Source organism: Musa acuminata, chromosome BXJ3-9, assembly GCF_036884655.1.
Source record: "Musa acuminata AAA Group cultivar baxijiao chromosome BXJ3-9, Cavendish_Baxijiao_AAA, whole genome shotgun sequence".
Taxonomy (NCBI): Eukaryota; Viridiplantae; Streptophyta; class Magnoliopsida; order Zingiberales; family Musaceae; genus Musa; species Musa acuminata.
In genome coordinates this window covers 43,894,103-43,917,925 of record NC_088357.1, presented here as the reverse complement: position 1 = coordinate 43,917,925, position 23,823 = coordinate 43,894,103, and the positions used below count along the sequence as shown (strand labels likewise).

Sequence of the window (23,823 nt, the reverse complement as noted above, 5' to 3'; positions counted from 1 at the left end):
ACTATAATTTAGTGGTGAGTGCACCACTCCTGGATCACTTGCGAACTAGGTATTCCATGACAGTCGAGTTTGATTTCAAATCCCCTAACCCAATTAGCATTCATTCAACCCCACGCTTGGGTCATTTTGCTTATCTTGTGATGCCCTCAAGGCGGGGACATCATCTTCCCCTTCACTCAGTAATAGTATACTTTCAATGGTGGAAGATATTACCCTCTTAAATGATACCCAACTCATGACGCTATTTAATAGTGTTCATGGGAGAATGCTAGCATACCAGTATTACTCTAACTCATAAACTTTTTGCTACTTATTTTTAACTATGCAAGAGGAGAAGTGGCTACTATCTAGTTGTTCGAGGGTGCTTTAAAGTTAGTGATGCTCCTTCCAACCACAAGGGTTGGAAGAAGCACTTCTTCCTTATAAGTTTGGATCAGGATTGAGGGTTTAATTTTGCTTAGTCGGCATATTGCATAGATAATACTCCCCCTCTCTTGTCGGACAAGGAGATGATTCTCGTGCTTTGACTAAGGGACATATTCTCTTCCTCCTGACTATTACTATGAACTCTCTCCAACTACTTGGCGAAGTCGATGAGGCATTGCTCAACCTCCTTTAGTTGTCGTGCTAGCTCAACCCCTTGAGCCTCCGCCTCGACAATAACTAAAGGGGCTCCTCTCTCCTTCTTTAACCCCTCGATTTCTTCTCCAAGATCATCAATTATAAGGGACTGCTAATGAATGACAAAACGAACATCCCTTAAACGGTTAATAAGAGCCACTACATAGTGGTGGTGCTGTAAATTAAATACAAGAGAATGAGCAACGTGAAACTGAAGGGACTAGCTACAACCTAACTTACTAGCATTTCGTTACGTTAGTAGGTGTCAATCAAGATCTATTATGCCACCCCCAAACATAAGGACCCATGATATTATTGCTCCAAAGCTATGCTATCGCCCCACACTTTCTATCCTATCTACCTCACATCTTGATTGCAATGATGCATCCAGGGTTGGGTATGATAGGTTGGCTATTTGAAAAGCCACGAAGGGTAGTGGCTTGCCCTTGCACAAGTCTAACATCAACATTTGCTTCTCTCCTATTTTCCTCGAAAAACATCAACATTTGCTTCTCTCCTATTTTCCTCGAAAAAGACCTAGAACTATAAGGACCCTCTAAAGGTGCTGACATTATGGAGGTAGAAGGCATTTCATTTGGTCCCCTCTTTAGAACTAGCTCCTCGAGTTCCTCTATCGTTCGGGGGTAAGGCACCTTCTTCATGATGAGCTTCTTCTTTTTCTTTCGCTTATCAATACTGACATGATGTTCATACTGAGTTGGGCTTGATGCTTTGAATAACGACTCACAGACAATGACTAGAGTTGAAGGGGTTATCACCAAGATCAAAATCATAAGACTGTAGCGGATAAAAAAGAGAGGTGAGATGAAGTGATAGGGTGTTTGGGTCATACCCGAAGGAGTTAGGTTTAATCTTTTTCCTCACTAGGTAGATAAAATTATTTACAAAAATTATAAAATTATACCCGATAAAAGTTTAATGAATCAACATAGATTAATGGTTTTAGATATTACTATAGAAATAAAAAAGGATAATAAAAATTTTACTAGGACTAGATGGTGAAATTTTAAAGATAATAATATAAATATTTTTAAGAATAAGATGAAAAGAGAGGTGACTTGAAACTTAGATGAGGATAATATCACTATTATTTGGATTACAATGACTAAGAAGATTGCAAGGTTAAAAAACAAGATTATTTATTAAACTATAACCTTAAAAGAGAGTTGGTAACGATATGAGAAAATTTAAAAAATAATTTTTACTAAAAGATCATATTGTAAAGATTGATAAAATTATAAAATAAGAAAAAAAAATTGAAGGATATAAAGAATCTAAAAGGAGATTCAAGAAAAGATTTGTACGACAAGATGTAAAATTTATGATAATTTTTTAATAAATTAAGTACTAAAATGATGAAAAGATACATATCAAATTATTAAAACCAAGAAACGAAAGTGTAAGAATTTATGTAATATTAGACGCATTAAAAGTGAAGATTAAAGAACATTTGTTAATGATAACAAGATTAAAGAAAGGAAAAAAATTATTTTTATAAATTATTTAATGAGTATTTTATTTGACTCTTATTTAATGATAAATAATAGTGGTAGATTTAATAATCATAGATCTATTGGTAAAAATTAGAGTTAATGAAGTAAAAAATATATATTAAAGAAAATAAAAATAACTAAGAGTGTTAAGCCTAATGGTATCCTAATTAAAATCTAAAAAAATTTAGAGGAGAAGAGAGTAGCTTAGTTAACTAACTTATTCAATAAAATCATGAGATTCAAAAAGATGTCTAATGAATAGAGAAAGAGTTTTTTAGTATCGATTTATAAAAATAAGGGTGATAATAAAATTATTCAAATTATATAGAAATTAAAATCATGTGCTATACTATGAAACTTTGAAAAAAAAATTATTGAAAGTTTGATAAGACTTGAAACAAACATCTTTGAAAATTAATTTGGTATTATGCATAAAAGATCAATCATAAAAGCTATTTATTTATTAAGATAATTAATAAAAAAGTATAGGGAGAAAAAAAATATTTGTCTATGATTTTTATTAACTTAGAAAAAGCCTATGATAGGGTTCCTAAAAATTTATTATGATGAGTTTTAGAAAAAAAAGATATATCTACTATTTATATTAATATTAAAGATATAATGATAATATAGCTACTAATGTTAGAACTATAAAGTATTTATCTAGTGAGTTTCCTATTAGCATGTGATTACATTAAGGAACCATATTATGTCTTTATCATTTCACATTGCTAATAGATAAATTTACTAGCTACATATAAGATAGTATATGTTATTTGGCGATAATATTATTTTAGTTGATGATTATCTAAATAAAATTAATCATAAACTTAAGTTATGGTGGCAAGCCTTAAAAACTAAAAATATTAGATTAAGTAGGACTAAAGCTAAATATACAAAATATAATTTTAGTGCTTCTAAAAATAGATAAAAGAATATAATTAAATTGAATGGATAAGAAATACTTCTAAGTAAAAGCTTTGTGCATCTTAAATCAATTATTTAATAAGATAAAGAGATTAGTGAAGATATTATTGATAGTGTAAAAATATGATAATTAAAATAATGAGAGGTATCAAAAGTCTTATGTGATAATCGAATATGTTTGATATTAAAAGAAAAATTTTATAAGACAATTATAAGACTATTTGATCTGAGTGTTGGATATTTAAGAAACAATATATTTTTTACTTTGAACAACTAAATATCGTTTCAATACAAAATAATATTAAAAAAATCATTTAAAATGATATATACATGTGCTGATGAGAGATAATTAATATTAGTAATATGAGATAATCATAATAAAAAATTAATGATAATAATATGATAATTTTTTTAATAAAAATTATAAATAAAAAAATTAAATATTTTAAATTTAACTAAATATATGATTTTTTCGGATCTCAATAACAATAAAAGATCCATATAATCAATCTCAAATAATTGAGATTTACAGTTTTATTTTATTATTTTCCATATAAGATTTTGGTAGAACGAAGAAACCTCATAGCTCATTGAATCATTCAACTCAATCTTTGTTATACTGTCGATTAACTACAGATCTCCAAAATGCCAATGTTTAACGTACATTGATTGGGGGCACCAAATCCAAGTTGACATAAAAATAAATGGTCCATAATATCAAGTGTTTACATGGCAGAGTTGAACAAATTATAAGATGAACAAATAACAAAAACAATCTTGAAACAATCTTCACACAACGTGTGTGCACTTCTGATCAAAATTCTTGAAGCAGAATAGAGCGGAGCTTTGGTTTCTTTGGTAATTATGCGCTGACCTAATGATACAATGCTGCTTGAAATTTCTAACGCATGTCATCCAGCCTTCTATTTTTCTTCAGTTTCCTTATTCACATATACTATGAACTTAACAAAACTGCCTGTATAAGAGAAGGTAATGAATTAGATGCATAAAAAGACTATGTATCTGGAATACTGAAGCAACTACTGTAAATAATCTACATACCGAATTATAATCTTAGATTGGGCAAAGTCATTTCAAGAATTAATAATTGAGAAATCCTTTTGAGAGTTTTTGCCACAAGAATTTGCTGACACGAGAAGTTAAAATCAGCCAGGGAACTATCCCAACCTGTATTGTGATCCATGAAACAGCGCAAAGTCATGGAAAAAAAAATTCATCAAGTCATCGTGTTTTGATGCACAACTCAGGTAATGAATATACCATGATTTGACCTGTAGCAGAATTTCCAGCTCTCCAGGACAATATCTTGCCTGCCAAAACAAGACAAAAACATCAATCTTTGACGCTGGAGGCCTTGAGGGCAACTGCTAGATGTAATGGACATACTGTAAACCAAGTATGATGACAGAATAGAAGGGAGATGGAAAAAGGAATAAGAAAACAAACATCAATAATTTGCTCAACACAACTTTTTTAAAATTTTTGGTAGAAAATAGAGGTGACTATCCTTGAAATATTCATCCAGAACAAGATGATTTGAATAAAAATATATGATGTTCAGATCAAGTTTTTATAAACCAAATTGGGCCTGATTTTACCTCTGCACTAAGTGGATGAATTATTGCTATCAATCAACATGAAATAAAACTTTATATTCTGATGTTGAGTAGGTAGGAATATAATTTTTGAAAAGTCAATGGGCAAAGAAAAGAATGGTCTTTAGAATCTCACATCCTTTCTAGTTCCTCTAATGTAAATTTCTTCATAAGATAATCTCTCCGATCCTACAGTTTAGATCTCCAATACAAGAACACAGCCATCGTATCATTGTAATCAGCACAATCGGACAATTGCCTTAAGTTTGAATTTGTTTGAAGCAAGTCTTTACAACTAAATAACAAATTAAGCATACAATATTATACAACTTATGCAAGTATTTTTATTCTAGCAATTTTCAATCAATTACCAACGAGGCTCAAAATTGCACAGGGTTACACTTAAGAGTGCTCATTGACAATAGTAGAATGCCCAAACAAAGCAGAGATTCTTGAGGAAAAATTGGAACATGCCTGCTTGGATAATCAATGACCAACTTATCAAGATAATCTTTCTCAAATTTGATACATTGAAAGATATTTGAAGTCAAAGTAACAACAATATTAAAAATAATTTCAGATGCCAATATTAAAGATCAGGCTTTCTAGTTCACATTAACAATATCCTGATTCAAACATGTAGAATGTCCAGAAAGGCAGATATCCTTGACAATCGTACCTCCTTGGATGTGTTACATGGAGATAATACATGACCAACTTACACATACAATCTCACATTTGACAAAAATGAAAGATAGTTAAAGTAACAATATCATTCAAAATAGCTTCAGATGCCCGTTTATTGGAGTAGACAATGTTAATTATTTCAACATCAGGGGAACAATGGGCTATAAAAATCTTACCAAATGGCTGCAGCAAATGATGAGGAACTGCTGCAACAGGAACTCCCCAGAATCGCAAAACAAGTGTAGCATAGAGCAGCACCTAGGAGAAGCAAAATAATCACCGAGTCCTTCTAAACGTAGAGAGAATATGAAAACTCATTTTACCTTGATAACCAGCAGGACCCTCCCACACAACTCGTAAAACCATGATTTCTCCTTCCTGTGCTCCTCTTGTTCTGCATGTGCATTAATTAAGTAAAAGAAATTGTTTAGAAAACCATTACACAATCTTGATTATTTTATATCCCACATATATAAGAAGCAATAGATATTTGAGGATCGTGGAAGAATGCAACAAGCAAATAGTAAAAAAAAAATGACCACCATAACTCTGTGAGCTACATGCAAGACTTAATCATCAATCAAGAACATTACAGTCTGTAAGAAACAAACAGTCAGAAAGATTGTGAGGGAATTTTAGGTAACAGGTCCTAATGGATTAATATGGTAAACAAAAATCAAGGTAAGGAAAGAACTCCATGAATACGAGGTAAAAATATAAGCAAACAACTTTCAAATCCAACTCTTCCCCACCATCATCGCTATGATCTTGTAAAAATAACCAACTTTCTTAGCACTTAGCAGAAAATGAATAAATCAATAACAGAAGCAGAAAACTGCAACGTCATTTCCTATCTATGACGCAAAGGCCTAGATCAAACACAATGCCAATGTCAGGTATATCCTTGCTTCTAATACAAAATCATTCTTATATGCAATCTAACATTCTACAGATGCCGTAGCCCCAACAGTAAAGATGAATTTAAGAGATGATACAAGCAATAGGTATGTTGTTGTAAACTTGCGAAATAAATTGCTTTGTTAAGAAGAAAAGGTTGGGTGAGTTACTCAATATGTGTAGTAGAGAGAAGTAGAAGGAAAAGTGAAAGGAAATAGACTCGAGACTTGATGTCGCAGAAGTAGAAGTCATGAAAGATGGAAGAAAAGAAGCACAGAATTGTTCATTAGTAAAAACATCCAACTCCTTTTGATAAAATAACTTGAATAATTTCTTCAATAGACCAAATATCTTTTTAATATAATGACAAGAAGAGTCCAATTCAGAACGTGAATACAAAAGAAATAAAACTATCACCAAATCCAATACTGATCTAACAACAAACTATATCTACGAACATAAGAGTTCATTTACTAACAAAATGAAACAAGCCACAGAAATACAGTCAGATTATTAAGAATAATAAAACATAAGATAGTATATTAATTTAATATGCAGTCAGGTAACATATAAAACTGTCTAGCATGTAAATGGCTGATGCATATCATCCCAAAAACTGATCAAGTATGAAGTTTGCTAAGCTTCATCATTGTGTACAAAATACTCTAGAGACACAAAAAACTTTTAGATAGATCCAAGTGAAGGAGTTGATTGACTGATTTGACTGGAGAATACAGGGTCATCATGTCAAAGTAATATGAAAAATTCTTCTAGGTAGCACCACAAATAGATAGTTCGTAAGCCTGCAAGTTGTTATTCTAATTGAGTAGGATAAATAACAACTAATTCACATAATCCAAGTTGTTACTGTATAAATACTTCTTAGTAGCTCCTTTTCCTTGGCTGCAGCCAATCGTCTGAGCTTTGCAGACTGAGCAAAGGTTGAGGGCCTGCAGTAAAAGGAAAAGAATAATCATCATCATCGTAATGTATGCGATAGATGCATTTCTAAATAAGCATTATAACAGAAGTGTTACAGACCGCACATAATATCTAAATTGACATACCATAAAGTGCTACCAGAAAATATACTCAAACTATAAAGTGACTATATTTGAATTATTGTAAAACTGTAAGACAACCTCGTTGGAGATGTTTGAACACCTACGTTGACAAGGAGCTAGCCTCTTTTAAAAGTTGTTTGATTTCTTTTCGCAATTGAACTTCTTCAGCACTATGCATCCCTTTCTGCAAAGGCAGTGTAACACATTTAAAAGGAAATAGTATTTTGAGAAAATGCCCTAGTAAAATTCATCAATCTCCACAAGTTTACATAAATATAATTTAGAAAAAGGATTCAGTAGCTTATAGGACAACTAATATCATTCGTCCTAAACAGAACATTATTACCCAGAAAAGGTCAAGAAGGAAATACAAGAAAATATGGGGCTAAAGTTGTAACAGAGAGGAAAAGTACAACTGAACTCATATGAATGTGTACTTACACAAATCAGAAAATAGATATTGAAAAAAAAAGGAATTCATGTTTTACAGAAAAAAAAAATCTAAAGTGAAGTGTACAGAGATGGGGTATGAAAAGGGATTGCTTTTCAGTGCATAAAGCAGCAGAAGATTATGCAGCTTCATATGAAATCCTAAAATATTGGCAGAAAATTTATTTTTTAACCAGAAATGCTTACTACCGAAAACCCCTAGGAGGTTGGTACCAATTCATTATTTCTTCTGAATAAAAACAATCTAGAGAAAAAAGAAATATAATTTGAACACAAAAATAATTTGAACACAAAAGAGAATGTAGTGAGAAAATTTTCTTGGGATTGATGAACAATTCTTGATTTGGAAGAGCAAAACAGTTAGGCTGATGAACTAAAGATTCATCTTGCATGATTAGATGAAATTTTGTAACAAAGTTTTAGTAATTTATAAGACAAGGACATCTTACCGATTAGATGCTCATGTTGGCATTGCAAAAGGCCCAAAAAGAAAAAAATTAATAGGTGGGAAGATCTAATAGGATGATAACTTGTCCAAGGTAAAATGAATAGAAAATAAAAACTGGAAGAAACCCATTGGGAATCATGGTCATGAGGATTGCTTAAGAAGATTTAGAAGAGATGGATAAGAAATCTGTCTAACCACATTAATTTACATTTCATTTGAATGCCTCATTTAATTTCCTACATCATATTTTAAACACTATTTCATATGTATGTCAAATTGGTTGATGACAAGATTTAGGAATCACATAAATTGCCCGACACTAAGCAAGACAATCATTTTAACCAATGCCTGAGAGCTCTATAAAAAAATTAAGCACAGCTTGCCACACAATCATAAACCTTTTGATAAACACCTTCTCAAGGAGTAATTCACAGTTTTATGGTGATCTGACCTTTAATTAGAAAAGAGATAGAGATATACAAGAGAACCTACGGAAGAAATATTTATAGCTTGAGCAAAGATCATTCATGGGCCTACATATTGATAAGTTCCAATTACAAATATTTCATGCAGAGTTGAAGATTCTAGATAGGTAAAATCAAGGTTCGCCATATCACGGTATATAGTTCGGTATGGGCGGTACATACCGGTCCAATAGGAGACCAATATGGATAGTACATATTGGTCTATCGGTACATCTCACCATACCATGTGTCGGTACATTGGTATGTACCATACCGACGACTGGTCGATACACAAGTATAATCCGGTAAAACAAACCATGAGTAAAATAATCTCTATTCCTCAAATAACTATACGAGGCAACTGCTAGTTACAGGTGCCATACAAGTCAATCACGTGAGTGATGATATGCACAATCTTTTTTTGTTAATATTAATAATGATATTTTCTCACTTCATATTATATGATGAATATATTGTGATGCCCTTGAATCTGTGCAATGAGAATTGTATCACGATGAGATCATGATAATGAGACCAATTCTCCTTTAAATATAAATCCTAAATATTCCTGGTCATAAGTTACTTGAGAAGGACATCGAGGTAATCAGACAGATCGGTGTACTATATACCGATTCATATGATTGATGGAGGCAGCTGGTCTCATAGCTGCTTGTGTGGGGACACTAGGGATATAGTACAGGTGCTCATTGGAGAATGAGTTCACTAAATGATCCGTTTACGAAATGCTGGACGGTTAATGATACCTCATCGTCAAACAACGTTTCTGTAGTTTCAGTAGTGTATTTGGCCATTCGACTTAAGACATCAAGGATGTCTTGTTTGAGTACTTCATTCTTTGATACCAGACTTATAGGTTTGGAAGTTTCAGATCTAGTACAGATGATCATTGGGAATGACAGCCAACCTTACGAAGACAATTGAGTGCCAATAAAGGATCATCCACTCTCGCTATCATGAGAGGAATATCCCGTGTGTTCTCACTAAAGCAAATCCCTAGCCAGGGTCATTTGAATTGAGAGAGAAAGAGTTTTCCGGAGAATCCGATAAGAGTGAGACTCGGATGAATTTCGTATGGGCCTGATAACACCATGCCTGACATATGGTTTTTGGGATATTAAATGGATGAAGGACTATAGATATATGATAACTAAGGGCAGATAAGTACAATGGATTAGATCCCCCCGTACTGTATGAGGACTATGGTGTAGTGGCCTAGTACGTCCATAGTCGATGAGTTGAGTAAATTATTATGGGGATAATAATTCCTTGAGTCAAAATGCACCTTCTGACGGATGCAACTCACGGCCAACTTGATATTGGGCCTAAAGGATCACACGCATATAGTGGATGATGCGATGAATAAAGGATTGGATATGGGATATCCAATAAGCCCATGTTTTAATGGATTCATTGGGCGAGACCCAATAGAGTTTAGAGTGGTTATTGGATAGGGATCAAATATCCATGAAGCCAATAATTATTAGATGGGGATCCAATAACCACTAAGAAGGATCCATTAGGATTAGCAAGAGAGACTATCTATAAATAGGAGTGGGGCTCAAAGGATCATAGGCTCTTACAGCCACCGGCCTCCTATCTCCTCCTCCCCCTATCTCTCCTTGTCGTGAGCCTCCCTGGTGTGAGAGAGCAGCAAGAGGGCCAGCCCCTCTTTTGATTATTGTTGTGTAGTGGTGTACGAACACGAGGAGAGAACCCACTGCACAAGGAGGTACGTCGCTACGTCCGTTGTGTGGATTACCGCTAAAGAGGAGCTTGCGAGAGCACCATCCTACAAATTAGGATCTGCGATTTAGGGGATATACAATCTCCCCTAGGTGAGAACGTCTCAACCATTTGATGCGGTTTTATCGTTTCGAGTTTTTCGCTCGCGGGCATCACACAACGATCCGATAATATTTGTTTTGGGAAACCGTTTTTGTATTTATTTTCCGCTGCGCATTTGATACTCTATGAGGTTTTTCAACAGCAACTAGTAGTCAATCTTTAAGCAATTAAGACTCTTCCTGAATAACTAACTACCCAAAGAAACCTAAAAAATAATAAATAGTTTATGTCAAATCTTATCTTCTGTGACGGTCATATCCCAAGATGGGATGTTATAGGAAAGAGTAGATGAGATGGGTCGTTTTGCAAATATGTGAAGTTACATACGACAAAATGATCAATAAAATATTTTCTTGCCATAATAAAATCATCATAACTATTAATGTCAATTTCCAATAAAACTGAATACAACCGTTTCAGCTGTTTGGTCAACAGCAGGTTTTCAAATGCATGGAAAGACCTATTAATTCCTTAATAGACACAGTATACAAACTTCTATACGAAAGCACAAATAACCTGTGCAGGGTTAGGGAGTTCAGAATAGGTAATATCATCGTTTTATTTCCACATTAACTCTTAAAGCTAATAATTAGTCAATCATTGAGAGATTGCAATACTTTCTAAATAATTATCCAATATATGAAACTTGACAAATTAAGAATAAGACGCTGAAAAAGAAATAGGAAACCTCGCAATCTCCATAGCAAAGAAGGAACTTTTGTTCTCAACAACGCAACTCCTAACAAGCGTATCATTAACCATCACGTTTACGAGCTAGTAACATCACTAAACTGTCGATCTTCACCAAAGATCAAAGTTTCATCCATTTATTTATCGACAAGATAGCTAAAAATTAGGCGTCCCATTGGATTCCGATAAGGGAAGGTGAAATTCCATACGATCTCCGCGGATAGTACAGAAACAAGAAAATCTCCGGAACAAGTCGATTCGAACTCGCTTACCCTTTTGACGAAATCGAGGAGGCCATCGAGGGTTTGCAGAACGACGACGAGGAAGAAGATGAAGAGAGGGGAGAGCAAGCCGCTGCCGCTGCCGCTGCCGGAGGTCCCGCCGTTCATCCTTGAAGCCACCGGAGTGAGAGGGACGTGATTAGACCGGCGATGTTGTGGTAAAAGCTGGTGGCGTGAAAGCGGTCGAGATGAAGGCGATCCCACCGGCACAACATCCGGGTCTGACGAGGTCCATTTTAGGTTCTCCAAGTAAACCCGGTTCGTGAAGCAACTAAAGCGATCAACTCCTCCCGATTTATGCCAAATAAACCGGGTTCGTGATAGGAAGTATTGCTCGGTTCAAAAGGTTAGGGTCAGGGTTTGGATTTACTTAAGTGAATAAAGTATGTGTCAATGATGTCATTATTCTCACATTAAGTTATTTACTGTTGTGATTTATATTTAATATTCAAATAAGAGGATTATTTGGTTTTGTTTTTAGAATATTTTTACATTTATTTAAGGAAAAACAAAACAAAAACATAGCATATGGGCTCTTGCGAGCAACGCCCGTTCGTCCCCGGGTAATCGTACATCGCCGCCGGCTTCTCCGCCACCCGGTTCTTCGCCTTGTTCCCCCTCCTCAGTCACCTCCCCACCAGCTTATCCTCCGGTCCCACCGTATCCCTCGCCGGGATCTCCGACGTGGCGATCCACTGCACTAGGTCCCACGAAAGCACGAACTCCATGCCCGACATGTACCCGACGGAAGGGTCCCTGCTCGAGCACGAGACGGCAGCACAGTAGTAGAGGTCGCTCCGGTGCAGCGGCCTCAGCGCCGCCGCGAGCGCTGCCAGCCTTATGAACGCGTCGTCGTCGGCCTTCATCACGTAGTCGTAGCGATGCGGGAGGACGGTTGGCAGAGAGGAGAAGTAGGTGTAGGTCTTGCCGGCGTTCATGTTCTCGGTGCAGTCGAGGACGATGATGTCCTCGAAGCGGAGGATCTCCAACGCGATCAGCATCCGCTGCTCGGCCTTGGTGAGCCTGCAGAGGACGAACTTGACTTGAATAGTGGCAACGGAGGAGGCCTGCGTGCCGTAGACGAAGCGGAGGAAGTGGCGGCGGTCGTAGAGGTCGGCGCGAGTCAGGATACCGATAAGGAGGCTGAACTCTCGCTTAGCTGCGGGTGGAGCGGAGGCGGTGACAAGGCCTTCATTGGAGAAGATGACGGTGGTGGGCTTCAGATGGAGGTCGAGGAAGAGGAGTGCAAACAAGAGGAGAACACCAAGCAACAGCGACAACCCACGCATCCTTCACGTACCATGAATCCTTGGTTGGTATACGTTCATCATAGTATTTAATATGGTTAGATAGATGAATTCGAAGACACTGTAACATGCAACTCTCATTACTGTTCTTTGGGTGTGTGCTTAAGAACAGCTTTATGACGTTTTAAGTTGATCCTATCTGTGGTTCTGTGTGTTTCGAAGGGCGTTTAAGTTGGCCATCTCACGTGAACTAAACTCATCTCAGTTTGAGAGGAGAGAATTAACGTTCGGGAACACCCCATGTCTCTTTTGAGGAATCCAACATCAACACCGACGGAAGGCAACCGAGATGCAGGAGGTATGGATTGTGACAGATTGTAAGTGTGAATTAAACTGTGCGCATCCATAATTAAGATCGATCATCATACAATTCCAAGAGAATTAGGGCATCATTGTGTGAGTGGCATTCGTGGCTTGTGAGAAGCTTCAAGATTAGATAGAATCAAGAAAAGAAAAGTGAAAGTGAAAGCTGTGCGAGGACCACAATGGAGGTGCTTCTCCGGGATCATCAAAGGCAAAGGAGATATAAAGCATGGAGGTGTTCCATGAAGAAGAAGGAGGCAAGATATGCTTTGATGAGTCTTTTCACCATGTCAATACTCTTTATGAGGATTTTGATGTATATTTGTACAGGGAATTAGTAGAAATTTGTGGCATAACTTTGAAAATGGTTTAGTTAAGAAATATTGTGATGTTTAATTGGAAAACTTAAGATAATAAAAATTTAATTTAAATAATGTTAAATGATGCGCTTTATATTCACCTAATCCCTAATGCTAAGTCTAAAATGTTATTTCATTATTTTTGGTGTACAAATTTCAAGTATTAAAAAAATGTAAATTTTATTATAATATTAGTAATTTGATATATCACTATTCATAGATATAAAAGAGCATCCAACTCATAGAAAATCTAATTTTCATGACCTTTATGTGTTGGGCCGTTCGACGTATCGATAATCAATTTTGATACTAATAACTTCTAATCAATCATTTTAATTAGATGACTTCTACACTAATTACTTAATAATTTAATATTATCTCGATTGAATGTCTTCAACATTGATTCAAAGAAACCCTTTCATTCAAAATTATGCTAAGCATATGAATCACACAATGGTTTCATGAACTCCAAAATTAATTTGTGTATGCATGTGTTTTATCTTATCTCTTAATGTGTGGGAATTGAATTCTCTAATATATCAAAAGAATTGTGTAACTTGGTCCTTAGACTTTTCTCCAGGCTCATATATTTCTTCTCTTTCTTCAATGTAGTTGTGAGAAAAGCCAAAAAAATGAAGTACTAGTTCTGCAATAGAGATTGAATCCCAAAGGTTGGAACTTTGGAAATAACATATTAGAGTGTTCTTCACAATTGCATTTGGAAGCTAATTCTTCCATATAACAGAGAGGATATTGTCAGTGGAAGCTTCATATTGGCATTCCAATGCCCACTGATAACAAGCTCTAGCTGCACTACATTGAAGATATTTCACTTTATTTTTATTGTAACAAATTTAGATCTTAAAAATAAGACTTAAGTTCTCAAATACCAATAATGTATTTTATATTGCACCAATGAAAACCAAAACTCATTATAAAAAATCACATTTTTTTTTATTATGACAAACCTACTAATATTACCAGAGAAATTGACATTCTTTGCAATGAAACTTAAGTCTGGCCTCTCAATGTTTAATGAATTAAATATTAGCATATCAACTTATTTAGTATCTTGCAACAATCAACTACTGTCATTTTTAAAGAGTTCAAACTGCAACCTATTAGTTTTTTCCTTTCTTCACTTCTCTTTTTGTATTTTTTTAATCTAAATTTCAAGATATGGAAAGACTAGTCTTATGTGCATTATTATTACTTCTTCTAACTTGGTATTTAATCTTACTTAAAAGGATATTAATATATGTGTGCCAAAAGAAAAAGTAGGCCTTGATCTTGACTCGTAAAAGAAGAAAAGTAAATATCCTCTGTTTTCTCTTTCTCCCTCAAGATTTTGATGGCCAACAAAGACAGGAGATGATTAACTGGTTTAAAGGTAGTTCTGAGTTCTCTTTAAGAACTAAAGTTGTTTCCAGGCACAGCTAAAACTTCAAGTGACACAATAAATTTACTCAAAGCTTGAGAAGAGAACCCAAATCTTGTCCATCAGCACATGATTTCAAGCACTTTAGGTTTTCGTAGCTCTTGCAACATCTATTACCAGGTTAAAGAAACATGTGCAAGTCAAATTTCCTTCAAATTGTGGTGTGATAATTAATGGTAAAGGGAAGTTGTAAAGAGCCTGTGGCTCACATAAGAATCAGAAAAAGAGAGAGAGAGAGAACTACTTGGAGGAGAGACTTTGCATCCTTTATAAGTGTGGACTAAAGTTAAAGGAGAAGGCAGCTGAGGAGGTCTCAGGAGAAGAAAGAAAGAGGTAGAAAGAAACAAAGGAAGCAGGGAGAGACAATGGCTCCCATGGGTCTTCCGCCAGGCTTCAGATTCCATCCCACAGATGAGGAGCTGGTGAATTACTATCTCAAGAGGAAGATCCATGGTCTCAAGATCGAGCTGGAAATAATCCCAGAAGTGGATCTCTACAAATGTGAGCCATGGGATTTAGCAGGTTTGCCTAAAGAGATCACTACGATCTTGATCATCCTACGACACATTTCTCTCCTTCTCATGTTCTCTGATTTCTTGGGTTCTGTAAGGGAAATCATTCTTGCCAAGTAGGGATCCAGAATGGTACTTCTTCGGACAACGAGATCGGAAGTATCCCAATGGTTTTCGCACGAACCGCGCAACGAGAGCTGGATACTGGAAGTCGACCGGGAAGGACCGACGGGTTTGCCATCAGAATCGAGCCATCGGCATGAAGAAGACATTGGTCTACTACAAAGGCCGAGCTCCTCAAGGAGTGCGTACCAGCTGGGTGATGCATGAGTACCGTCTCGATGATAAGGAGTGCGAGGATACAGTGGGACTTCAGGTACCATCTTCTTCCTCATGCCTCTCCTTCCATGTAGCACATAATCATGACGAGGCATCACATGGATTGTTCATTCGGCACAGTAGCAGATCTGTGTCTTCTGCTGGGCTACGTGAGCGAGAAGAGTGTTGGAAAGTAGAGGTGCTACGTTGGTTATGCATGGAGTGCATGGAAAGTTAGGGTTTTCGGGTTGCTTGCCTCTCATTTTTATCCACAAGAAGCATGCAGTCAGATATTCTTTTCTTGCTTTGGTCCTTGCCAAAGTGCAAGGCTGCTTTCAGTGGTCTATCGAGACGATTGTTTATTGTTACTTTCTGCATTAGAGTAAGACAATTGCAGAATGCTCTCAGTTGTTCATCACCATTAATTTTGTGTCCATCACACTTGCTTTATGTATATGAGTGGACATAATCTGCACTAAAGCAAAGATAACCATGCATCCCTCATGCATGGTATCCAACGTTGTCGGTGGTGGCTTTTCACTTTATTCCCCTCCCCTCTCTCTCTCTCTCTCTCTCTCTCTCACACACACACACACACACACACACATTACAGACACCTAGTATACCTCTGATATTTTACTCTCCTAGTATAATTAAGATGACCTTCTCTTGGGTGATGTATACAACATTACCTGAAAGATTCAGAAATCTTGCAAGAACAAATTCACAACTAAACTGAACTCCAAATTCTGCAGAACTCAATAAGAATACAGAAGTACAAGAAATTAAAGCAATCAGAAGCAAAACTGCATTAAATAGAACAACTACTTTGTTTCTGTACTTCAGGTGCAAGCCTTCACTTCTACCCTGGCTTCTGATGTTTTGATTGTCATGCTCTATCCATGCATTCAAAATGTTACGTGGCTTCCTCCCTTTTTGCCCCTTGCATTGATCGAGAAACGATTTTGCTTTTGGAGTGTAAAAACATAGCTCCTACTAATCTGCCACCTGTAAGCAGACTTTGGCATTAAGTGTTATGTGTGTTCTCATGACCAGTATTAGAATGATGGCCGGCAGTCGCATTGTACTTCACAGTGATGTCTGTGCATATTTTGTGTCATCAATCATTGGATTTATGCAAATTTATACCGCCATAACTCTGCTCTCTTCCTCCTCGGTGAGTTCAAAGTATCCTTGATGTTGATCTCCTCAGATCTAGCATGCTTCCATATTGCTCTGTCTTAACTTTGAGTTATTGCCATCACCTGATATTTGCTAACCAAGCTTTATGTTCTTGGTATTCAAATGCATTGAACAGAAGGCTTTGATTTTCCAAATGTTGTGGTCACATGAATCCTTCGTATAAATCTGTATAGCTAACATTTTCCCTTTTTTTTTTTTCTGGTTCCTGTTAAGTACTTCAAGACAACAGTATGATTCTAATGATCCGGAGATTTAATCTCCACACCTCCTTCCTTGAACGACCTGCAAATATGCTTGTTTTCCTACCCATTCTTGAATCTCCTCTGCGAAGATTATGAACTTAGATTCCACAGGAGCAATCGTGTTCTTAGGTTTACCAAAAGAGATCTGATCAATTGTAATAATCTTGCATAATTGTCCAAAAACATACTTTAACAGTAATCTTCTGCACCAACATCAATCCATAAAGTTAATATGCTAGACAACAGTGTGATCACAGTGTTTCTTTTTCCCAGGATTCATACGCCCTGTGTCGGGTTTTCAAGAAGACTGTTGCATGCACAAGAGGTGAAGAACAAGGGCAGTGCAGCTCAACGCTGGCGGAGAGCTTGCGAGACTCCATGGCCGAGATCGAGACGCACTCACCTGATATGCCCATGGGGTCGTCGTCACTGCGCGTAGATGATGACCATGATGGCGATGATGAAGCAAAGGACGATAGTTGGATGCAGTTCATCATCGACGATGCGTGGTGCTCCAACGTATCAAACAACGACGGCGGCGACGAGCCTTCATGTGTCGCTGCTGTTGCCAATTGATGCTTCGTTCTTCGTTTCTAAAGGCTTCCTATTGTGGTGAAGATGATGTAATTGTATTGTAGTAGCATGTCGATAATCTACATTAAGTATGTGCTTAATTAGACTGATAAGTAAATGTTCAGCAAGTTTGCAAAGCATGTAGCTAGAATTAATTGGGTGGGAATTAAAGGATGTAAAAGAACAACTGATTCTATTATTTTTATTTTTACCCTTGCCTTTATAATTTGATTTTTCATTTCCTTTTTAATGTACATGTAACTACAATTTCTATCCTTATTTCATATCGATATGAATAATATAAGTAAATAGCACACATAAATAATAATTATTAAATCATATTTAAGATATTGGATTGATGGTGATATATTTGACTTGTGATCAGAATTTGGTATTGGGATGAGTTCTCTTGAATCTTTTTTGTTGAGTAATAAAGATGTTTAGTTGCCACCTTTAGATAATCTGAAAGAGGTTAGAATTGTTGTAGTGATGTATATAAGTCTTGAGCTATTGTTTTTGTAGGAAACAATAATTAGACATGGATGTTGGTTGGTTGCTTGAGATATTGGTTGCTTGTAGCAAAGTTGAATAGAGGAGGATCACCAATGATTTGTTTTGCTATATGTCGAGTAGAGCTGACGATGGTAGAAGAACGTCGAAGGAGGCAGATCTAATCTATAATTAGTATGATTATGAAATAGATCAAATTTACGAGATGAAGCAGATTATTGTAGAGCATATATGTTCCCTCTCGATCATAGTCGTTCTACTTACGATAATAGTACCCTAGTGGTTACGATCGAGTCACACAGAAAGGTTTCAAAATTTCATCCGATATTTTTTTTAATATACTGCTTAGTAACTAGCTGGAAAAAATCTTGATAGTTTATTACAAAATCCTAAACTCGAAACCTGTCTTCATCACTTATTCAAAAATTCATATTAACATAAAACCTAACTAACTGGTTGAATCCCTACTGAGCTAATTAAGATATAGTTAGCCTTGACTACAAATGCATAGTGAGCATTGAATGCTCCTAAGTTCTAAAATAATAAATTTAAAGTTAACCCTATCAAATTACAAGAAGACGATTCATATATTGAGATAATTATAAAAAATTAAAATCACCAAAATATAATACACCATAAATTTAATATGTATTATAATCTATGCTTAACTTCTAGTAAATTATGACTCATTAATTAGGTGGTTAAAAGATTTAACTTACAAGAGATCTATATAAAAGAGGAAGAAAGAAAGATTGGTAGAGCATTCTAGCTTTAGAAACTTCATCAAATTTTTGTAATTTGTTAGTACCTTTTGAAATAGAGTTTTATTTATCCTCTCATAATCTCTTTCTTATTTTCTTTTTTGTTTCACATCATTTCATTTGGTATCATAGTCTTCTTATGTTGGAGTACTTCCTTCTATTGACAACTAAAGGAACATATGGTAACATGGTGAAAGAATGATACAACCAGATAAAGATAAAAGAGATATAGAAATTGAATCACTATGGAGACAAGTTGAAGAGTTTACCATACACTTCCAACGTTAAAAAACCATGACTTTAGAGGTTCAAGCTATGGTTATACAAGTGATGAATTTGAAGACATGAATCTCCTTACATCCAAAAAAGCTACAAAAGATTAATACATAGAGAGATTTTTTTGTGCAAATGACAACATCAACATTGACTTGCTAGAGCTCCATAATCAATTTTTATCTAACAAGTTTTTTTGATTAACTTATTGTTATTCATAAATTCTTTAAGTACAAGGAGATATCCAAAAATAAAAAAAATAATTGATATGAGGCCTTAAGGTTGTTCTTCAATCTAGTGAAATAAAGTATAAGAGATGTGCTTTCAGAAAGGAAAAATAAAGATTTTATATCGAGAGAAGATAAAATCTTGGCTCTGTGAAAATTTTCTTCAATGTTCAAACTCTCTTTCACAATTTAATAATCTTTAGTAAGATAGCAAAACCATCATCAACTACACTAAAGACTTCTACAAGTTGATGGCCCGAAATAATACTTAAGAGATAAAAGAATAACTTGTTGCAAGATATGTTGATAACTTATAAGTTATGATTTGAGATGAAGTAGAGATACAATGACTATAAAGGTTATCTGTTTATCAATTACACTAAAAGTTAAAGAAAAATTTGCTAAAAGTAAAGCAAAGATATATTCTAACATTTCCTTATATTCCTCTTCTAAAGCTGACTATGCTCATTATAATGCTTGTGGATCAAAGCTAATGAGACACACAAGTCACTTTCCTACTTGCTTCAAACACAAATAGGTGTATGAATGAGTACCCAAATAGACAAGTTGATATATGAGTTAACTTTACTAAAGAAAAAGATGTCAATGAACAACTTAAAGATATTGGAGAACATGAATACTTAGAGGAAGCTTCCGAAGAAATTACATTTGAAAAAGGTAAATGCTTGGTAATCTATAAAGCACTTGTTACTCGAAGAGGAGATTTTTAATAAAGAATGATTATGAAATAATATTTTTAAAACATATTGCTAGTCTCATAAAGTTTGTTATTATTAATGGTGGTAGTTGTGAGAATATTATGTCTCAAGTTATGGTGGATAAGCTCAATATCAAAATAGAATCACATCCTAATTGATTTTGGGTTATATAGTTCAAGAAAGATAATGAGTTATGAGTTACTAATTGATGTCTAGTTTCTTTTTCGATGTGCAAAAATTATAAAGATAATATATGGTATGATATAGTATCAATGAATATTAGACATATACTCTTGGGAAAACTATGACAAGTTGTGCTATCTATGATGATAAAAAAGAATGCATATACTTTTAAGTTTAATAGAGTTAGAATTATGCTTTTGCTATGCAAAGAAAGTTTGCTCCCAAACTTTTAACCCAAAGATAAGAAAATAACTTTTTTACTTTAAATAACAGAGAGAATTAAGTTAATTATTTATGTTAGTTGCTAAAGAATGTATGCAGTCTATAAAAATTTCTCGTTAAGTAGAAGCCATTTTATAGGAATTTAAAGGCATATGCTTTGAAGAACTTTCTAGTAGCCTACCTCTTCCTCTAGGAGCAATTTTGTTAAATAAATTTTAGTACGAGACGCGTCTAAAAGAATTTGTAGAGTTGAATAAATAAGTTATAAATCTACTACATAAGGTTATATTTAAAAAAGTTTATGCCTATATCATTCTAGCTCTATTGATTTGATGGATATGTGTCATAGTCAAACTTTCAATTGGATTGCTATTAAGTTTAGATTTCCTATTCCATGTGTAAAGGATATATTCGATTTGCTTAGTAGTATTCAAATTTTTCTCTAAAATTAATTTTAGAAGTGGTTATGATCAAACCTGTATTAAACAATAAGATGAATAAAAAACTACTTTTAAGACTTGAGAAGGTTCATATGAATGTCTAGTTATGCCATGTGAACTTTCAAATACTTCAAGAACCTTTACGTGGGTAATGAATCAAATTCTAAGTTCTTATATTGGAAAGTTTATTGTTATTTACTTTGATGATATTATTATTTATAGTCATAACAAACTTGATTATATTGAATATTTTAGAATTATCCTATCAATCTTGAAGGTAGAAAAACTATATGTAAATCTTAAAATGTACTTTATGAACTCTAGCCTATAAGAATTCCAACTATATGAAAATCTTAAGAAAACTAAAGTTATTCAGACAAAATGTTAAGAATGCCAACTTCATGCCAACTATATGCTAGTTCTTATAAAATGTTCGGAGTTTTCATGAGTTGACATCCTTTTATCATCAATTTATTAAAAAATTTAATACTATTACAACTCGTCTAACTAAATGTATAAAGAAAGAAGTATTTTAATGGACATCAGATACAAATAGTGGTTTTGAATTTCTAAAGTAAAATTATCCACTACTATTCTTATTGGATTTTTTAGTGAGAAACATTATATTATTGAAGTTGATTGTGATGCCTCTCATGTAAGTACGGTAGAGTATTTAGCCAAGAACGACATCCACTTGTATTTTTTAAGTAAGAAACTTTATAATACAAGAAAAAATATTTAACTTATGATATTAAATTTTATACTATTATTCTTGAAAACTTTATTTAATCCAAAGAAGATTTATCTTAGATTCTGATCATTAAACTCTTAAACATATAAATTTTCAAGTAAGTCTCGATTGGTGATATGAAAGATGAGTGACATTTTTATAAAATTATATTTTTATTTTGATATATAAGAATAAAATATATAATAAGATTGCAGATGCACTTGATCAACAATTGACACTTCTTAATACTATGTGTGCCTAACTAAAAGGATTTGATGTAATAAAGAATACTTACTTTGAATGATAAAGATTTTGGAGAAATATGAGACTTATGCATGAAGAGTCATCATAAAAATTATGTTATCAAAAATGATTTTCTCTTTAATAGAAATCAACTTTATATTACTAAATATTCTCTAAGAGCGTATATTAGTCTCTAATGGATTAAGATATCATTTTGGAGAGAAAAAATAATTATTTTTATTCAAGCAAAATATTTTTAACATTCAATCCACTGAGATATTTAAAAAGATATATAATATGCTAAATTTTAAAAAGACAAACTCAGAATCTTGGTGCATATACTTCTTTATTAATTCTTAATGCTTTTTGGAAAAATATTAGTATAGATAGTCTATCAAAACCTTAAAAGAGGTACAAATTTTATTTTTGTAATTATTGATAGATTTTTCAAAATGACATATTTTATTCCTTGTAAAAAGATCATTGATGCTTCTTATATTGTTAAGCTTTATTTTATTTTAATGAAGTGGTTAAACTTTATAAAATTTCTAAGTCTATCACATTAGAAAGAGATACTAAATTTTTTAATCATTTTTGTAGAAGTTTATGAAAGAAATTGGCATTAACCTATTATATAGTAATACTTATCATCCTCAAATAGAGAAACAAACTGAGGTTGTTAATAAAACCTTGGATAATTTGCTACAATACTTTGCTAAAATAGATCAAAACAATGAGATCTTATATTACCTCGTGTTTAATTTACTTATAATTCTATGGTTAATCGGTAAAAATCTCTTTAAGATTACTTATGGACATATTTCACTTTATAATATAGATCTTGCTAAAATACTTGAATCACCTTTATCAATTTCAAAGCGAGTGGATTTTACTATTATCATGATAAAAATTCATGAAGAAAGAAAGAAGAATCTTAAAGCTAATAACTAAGTTTACAAAAATAAATGCTAACAAGCATCATCATTTGAAGATCTTTAAAGAAAGAGATCATGTTTGAGTTTTTTGAAAAAAGGAATATTTTCAAAGTAGGAACTTATAATAAACTCTTGATATTTATCAATTGAGAATTAATGACAATGCCTACAAAATTGAACTTCCTTTTAACATTCACACTCATTTCACATTTAAATTTATCAATTTATCATGACAATAATGATAATAACTTATAAATAAGTTCTTTCTCATCCGGGAACATATGCGATGAACATTAAATTTACAAGTTCAAAGATAATAAATTGTAAGCTCAACCTTATCAAAATTTAAGAATATTATTATATTTTGAGATGACTATAAAAATTTAAAATCACCAAAGTACAAACACATCATGACTTTAATATATATTATAATTTATGCTTGATTTTCATTGAATTATAATTCATTAATTAGATGATCGAGGGATTCAATGTATAATAGATATATAAAAGAGGAAGGAAGAAAGATTGATAGGGGCATTATAGTTTTTGAAACCTTATCAATTTTTATATTTTTAAATTATTGATAGAATATTTGTACACTAAATCTAATATATATATTAGAATATATTTTATATTAAATAAAAATATATTCAGTCTGATTCAAAACACAAATTAAAACACGTGTCACGGATATAGCACAGATCTAATAGCAAACTAATCCCTACCCGTGACATCTTACGTTCTGTATTCTGTCACACCCATCTTATCTTACCTCAAATTACGTACAACGTAATAGAAAT

General features: G+C 33.8%; 3 protein-coding genes across 3 annotated transcripts; 1 reads left to right on the top strand and 2 right to left on the bottom strand.

Annotated features, from left to right (window-relative positions):
• Positions 1 to 3,652: 3,652 nt before the first annotated feature.
• LOC135649295 (protein GET1-like) lies at positions 3,653 to 11,763 on the bottom strand. Its single transcript, XM_065167507.1, has 8 exons — positions 11,517 to 11,763; positions 7,431 to 7,510; positions 7,142 to 7,212; positions 5,689 to 5,759; positions 5,542 to 5,623; positions 4,344 to 4,393; positions 4,125 to 4,250; positions 3,653 to 4,038 (listed from the first exon to the last, which is right to left on the bottom strand). The coding sequence occupies exons 1-7, from the start codon at positions 11,631 to 11,633 to the stop codon at positions 4,164 to 4,166; spliced, it is 558 nt and encodes a 185-aa protein (XP_065023579.1). The 5' UTR covers positions 11,634 to 11,763; the 3' UTR covers positions 3,653 to 4,038; positions 4,125 to 4,163.
• Positions 11,764 to 12,151: 388 nt separating this feature from the next.
• Positions 12,152 to 12,814, bottom strand: LOC103998988 (beta-1,3-galactosyltransferase pvg3-like). The gene has a single exon (XM_065167194.1). It carries the CDS (start codon positions 12,812 to 12,814, stop codon positions 12,152 to 12,154), a length of 663 nt encoding a protein of 220 aa, XP_065023266.1.
• Positions 12,815 to 15,252: 2,438 nt separating this feature from the next.
• On the top strand, positions 15,253 to 17,962 carry LOC103998810 (NAC domain-containing protein 45-like). Its single transcript, XM_009420395.3, has 3 exons — positions 15,253 to 15,454; positions 15,543 to 15,820; positions 17,481 to 17,962. Exons 1-3 carry the CDS (start codon positions 15,298 to 15,300, stop codon positions 17,781 to 17,783), a joined length of 738 nt encoding a protein of 245 aa, XP_009418670.1. The 5' UTR covers positions 15,253 to 15,297; the 3' UTR covers positions 17,784 to 17,962.
• The last annotated feature ends 5,861 nt before the right edge of the window (positions 17,963 to 23,823 follow it).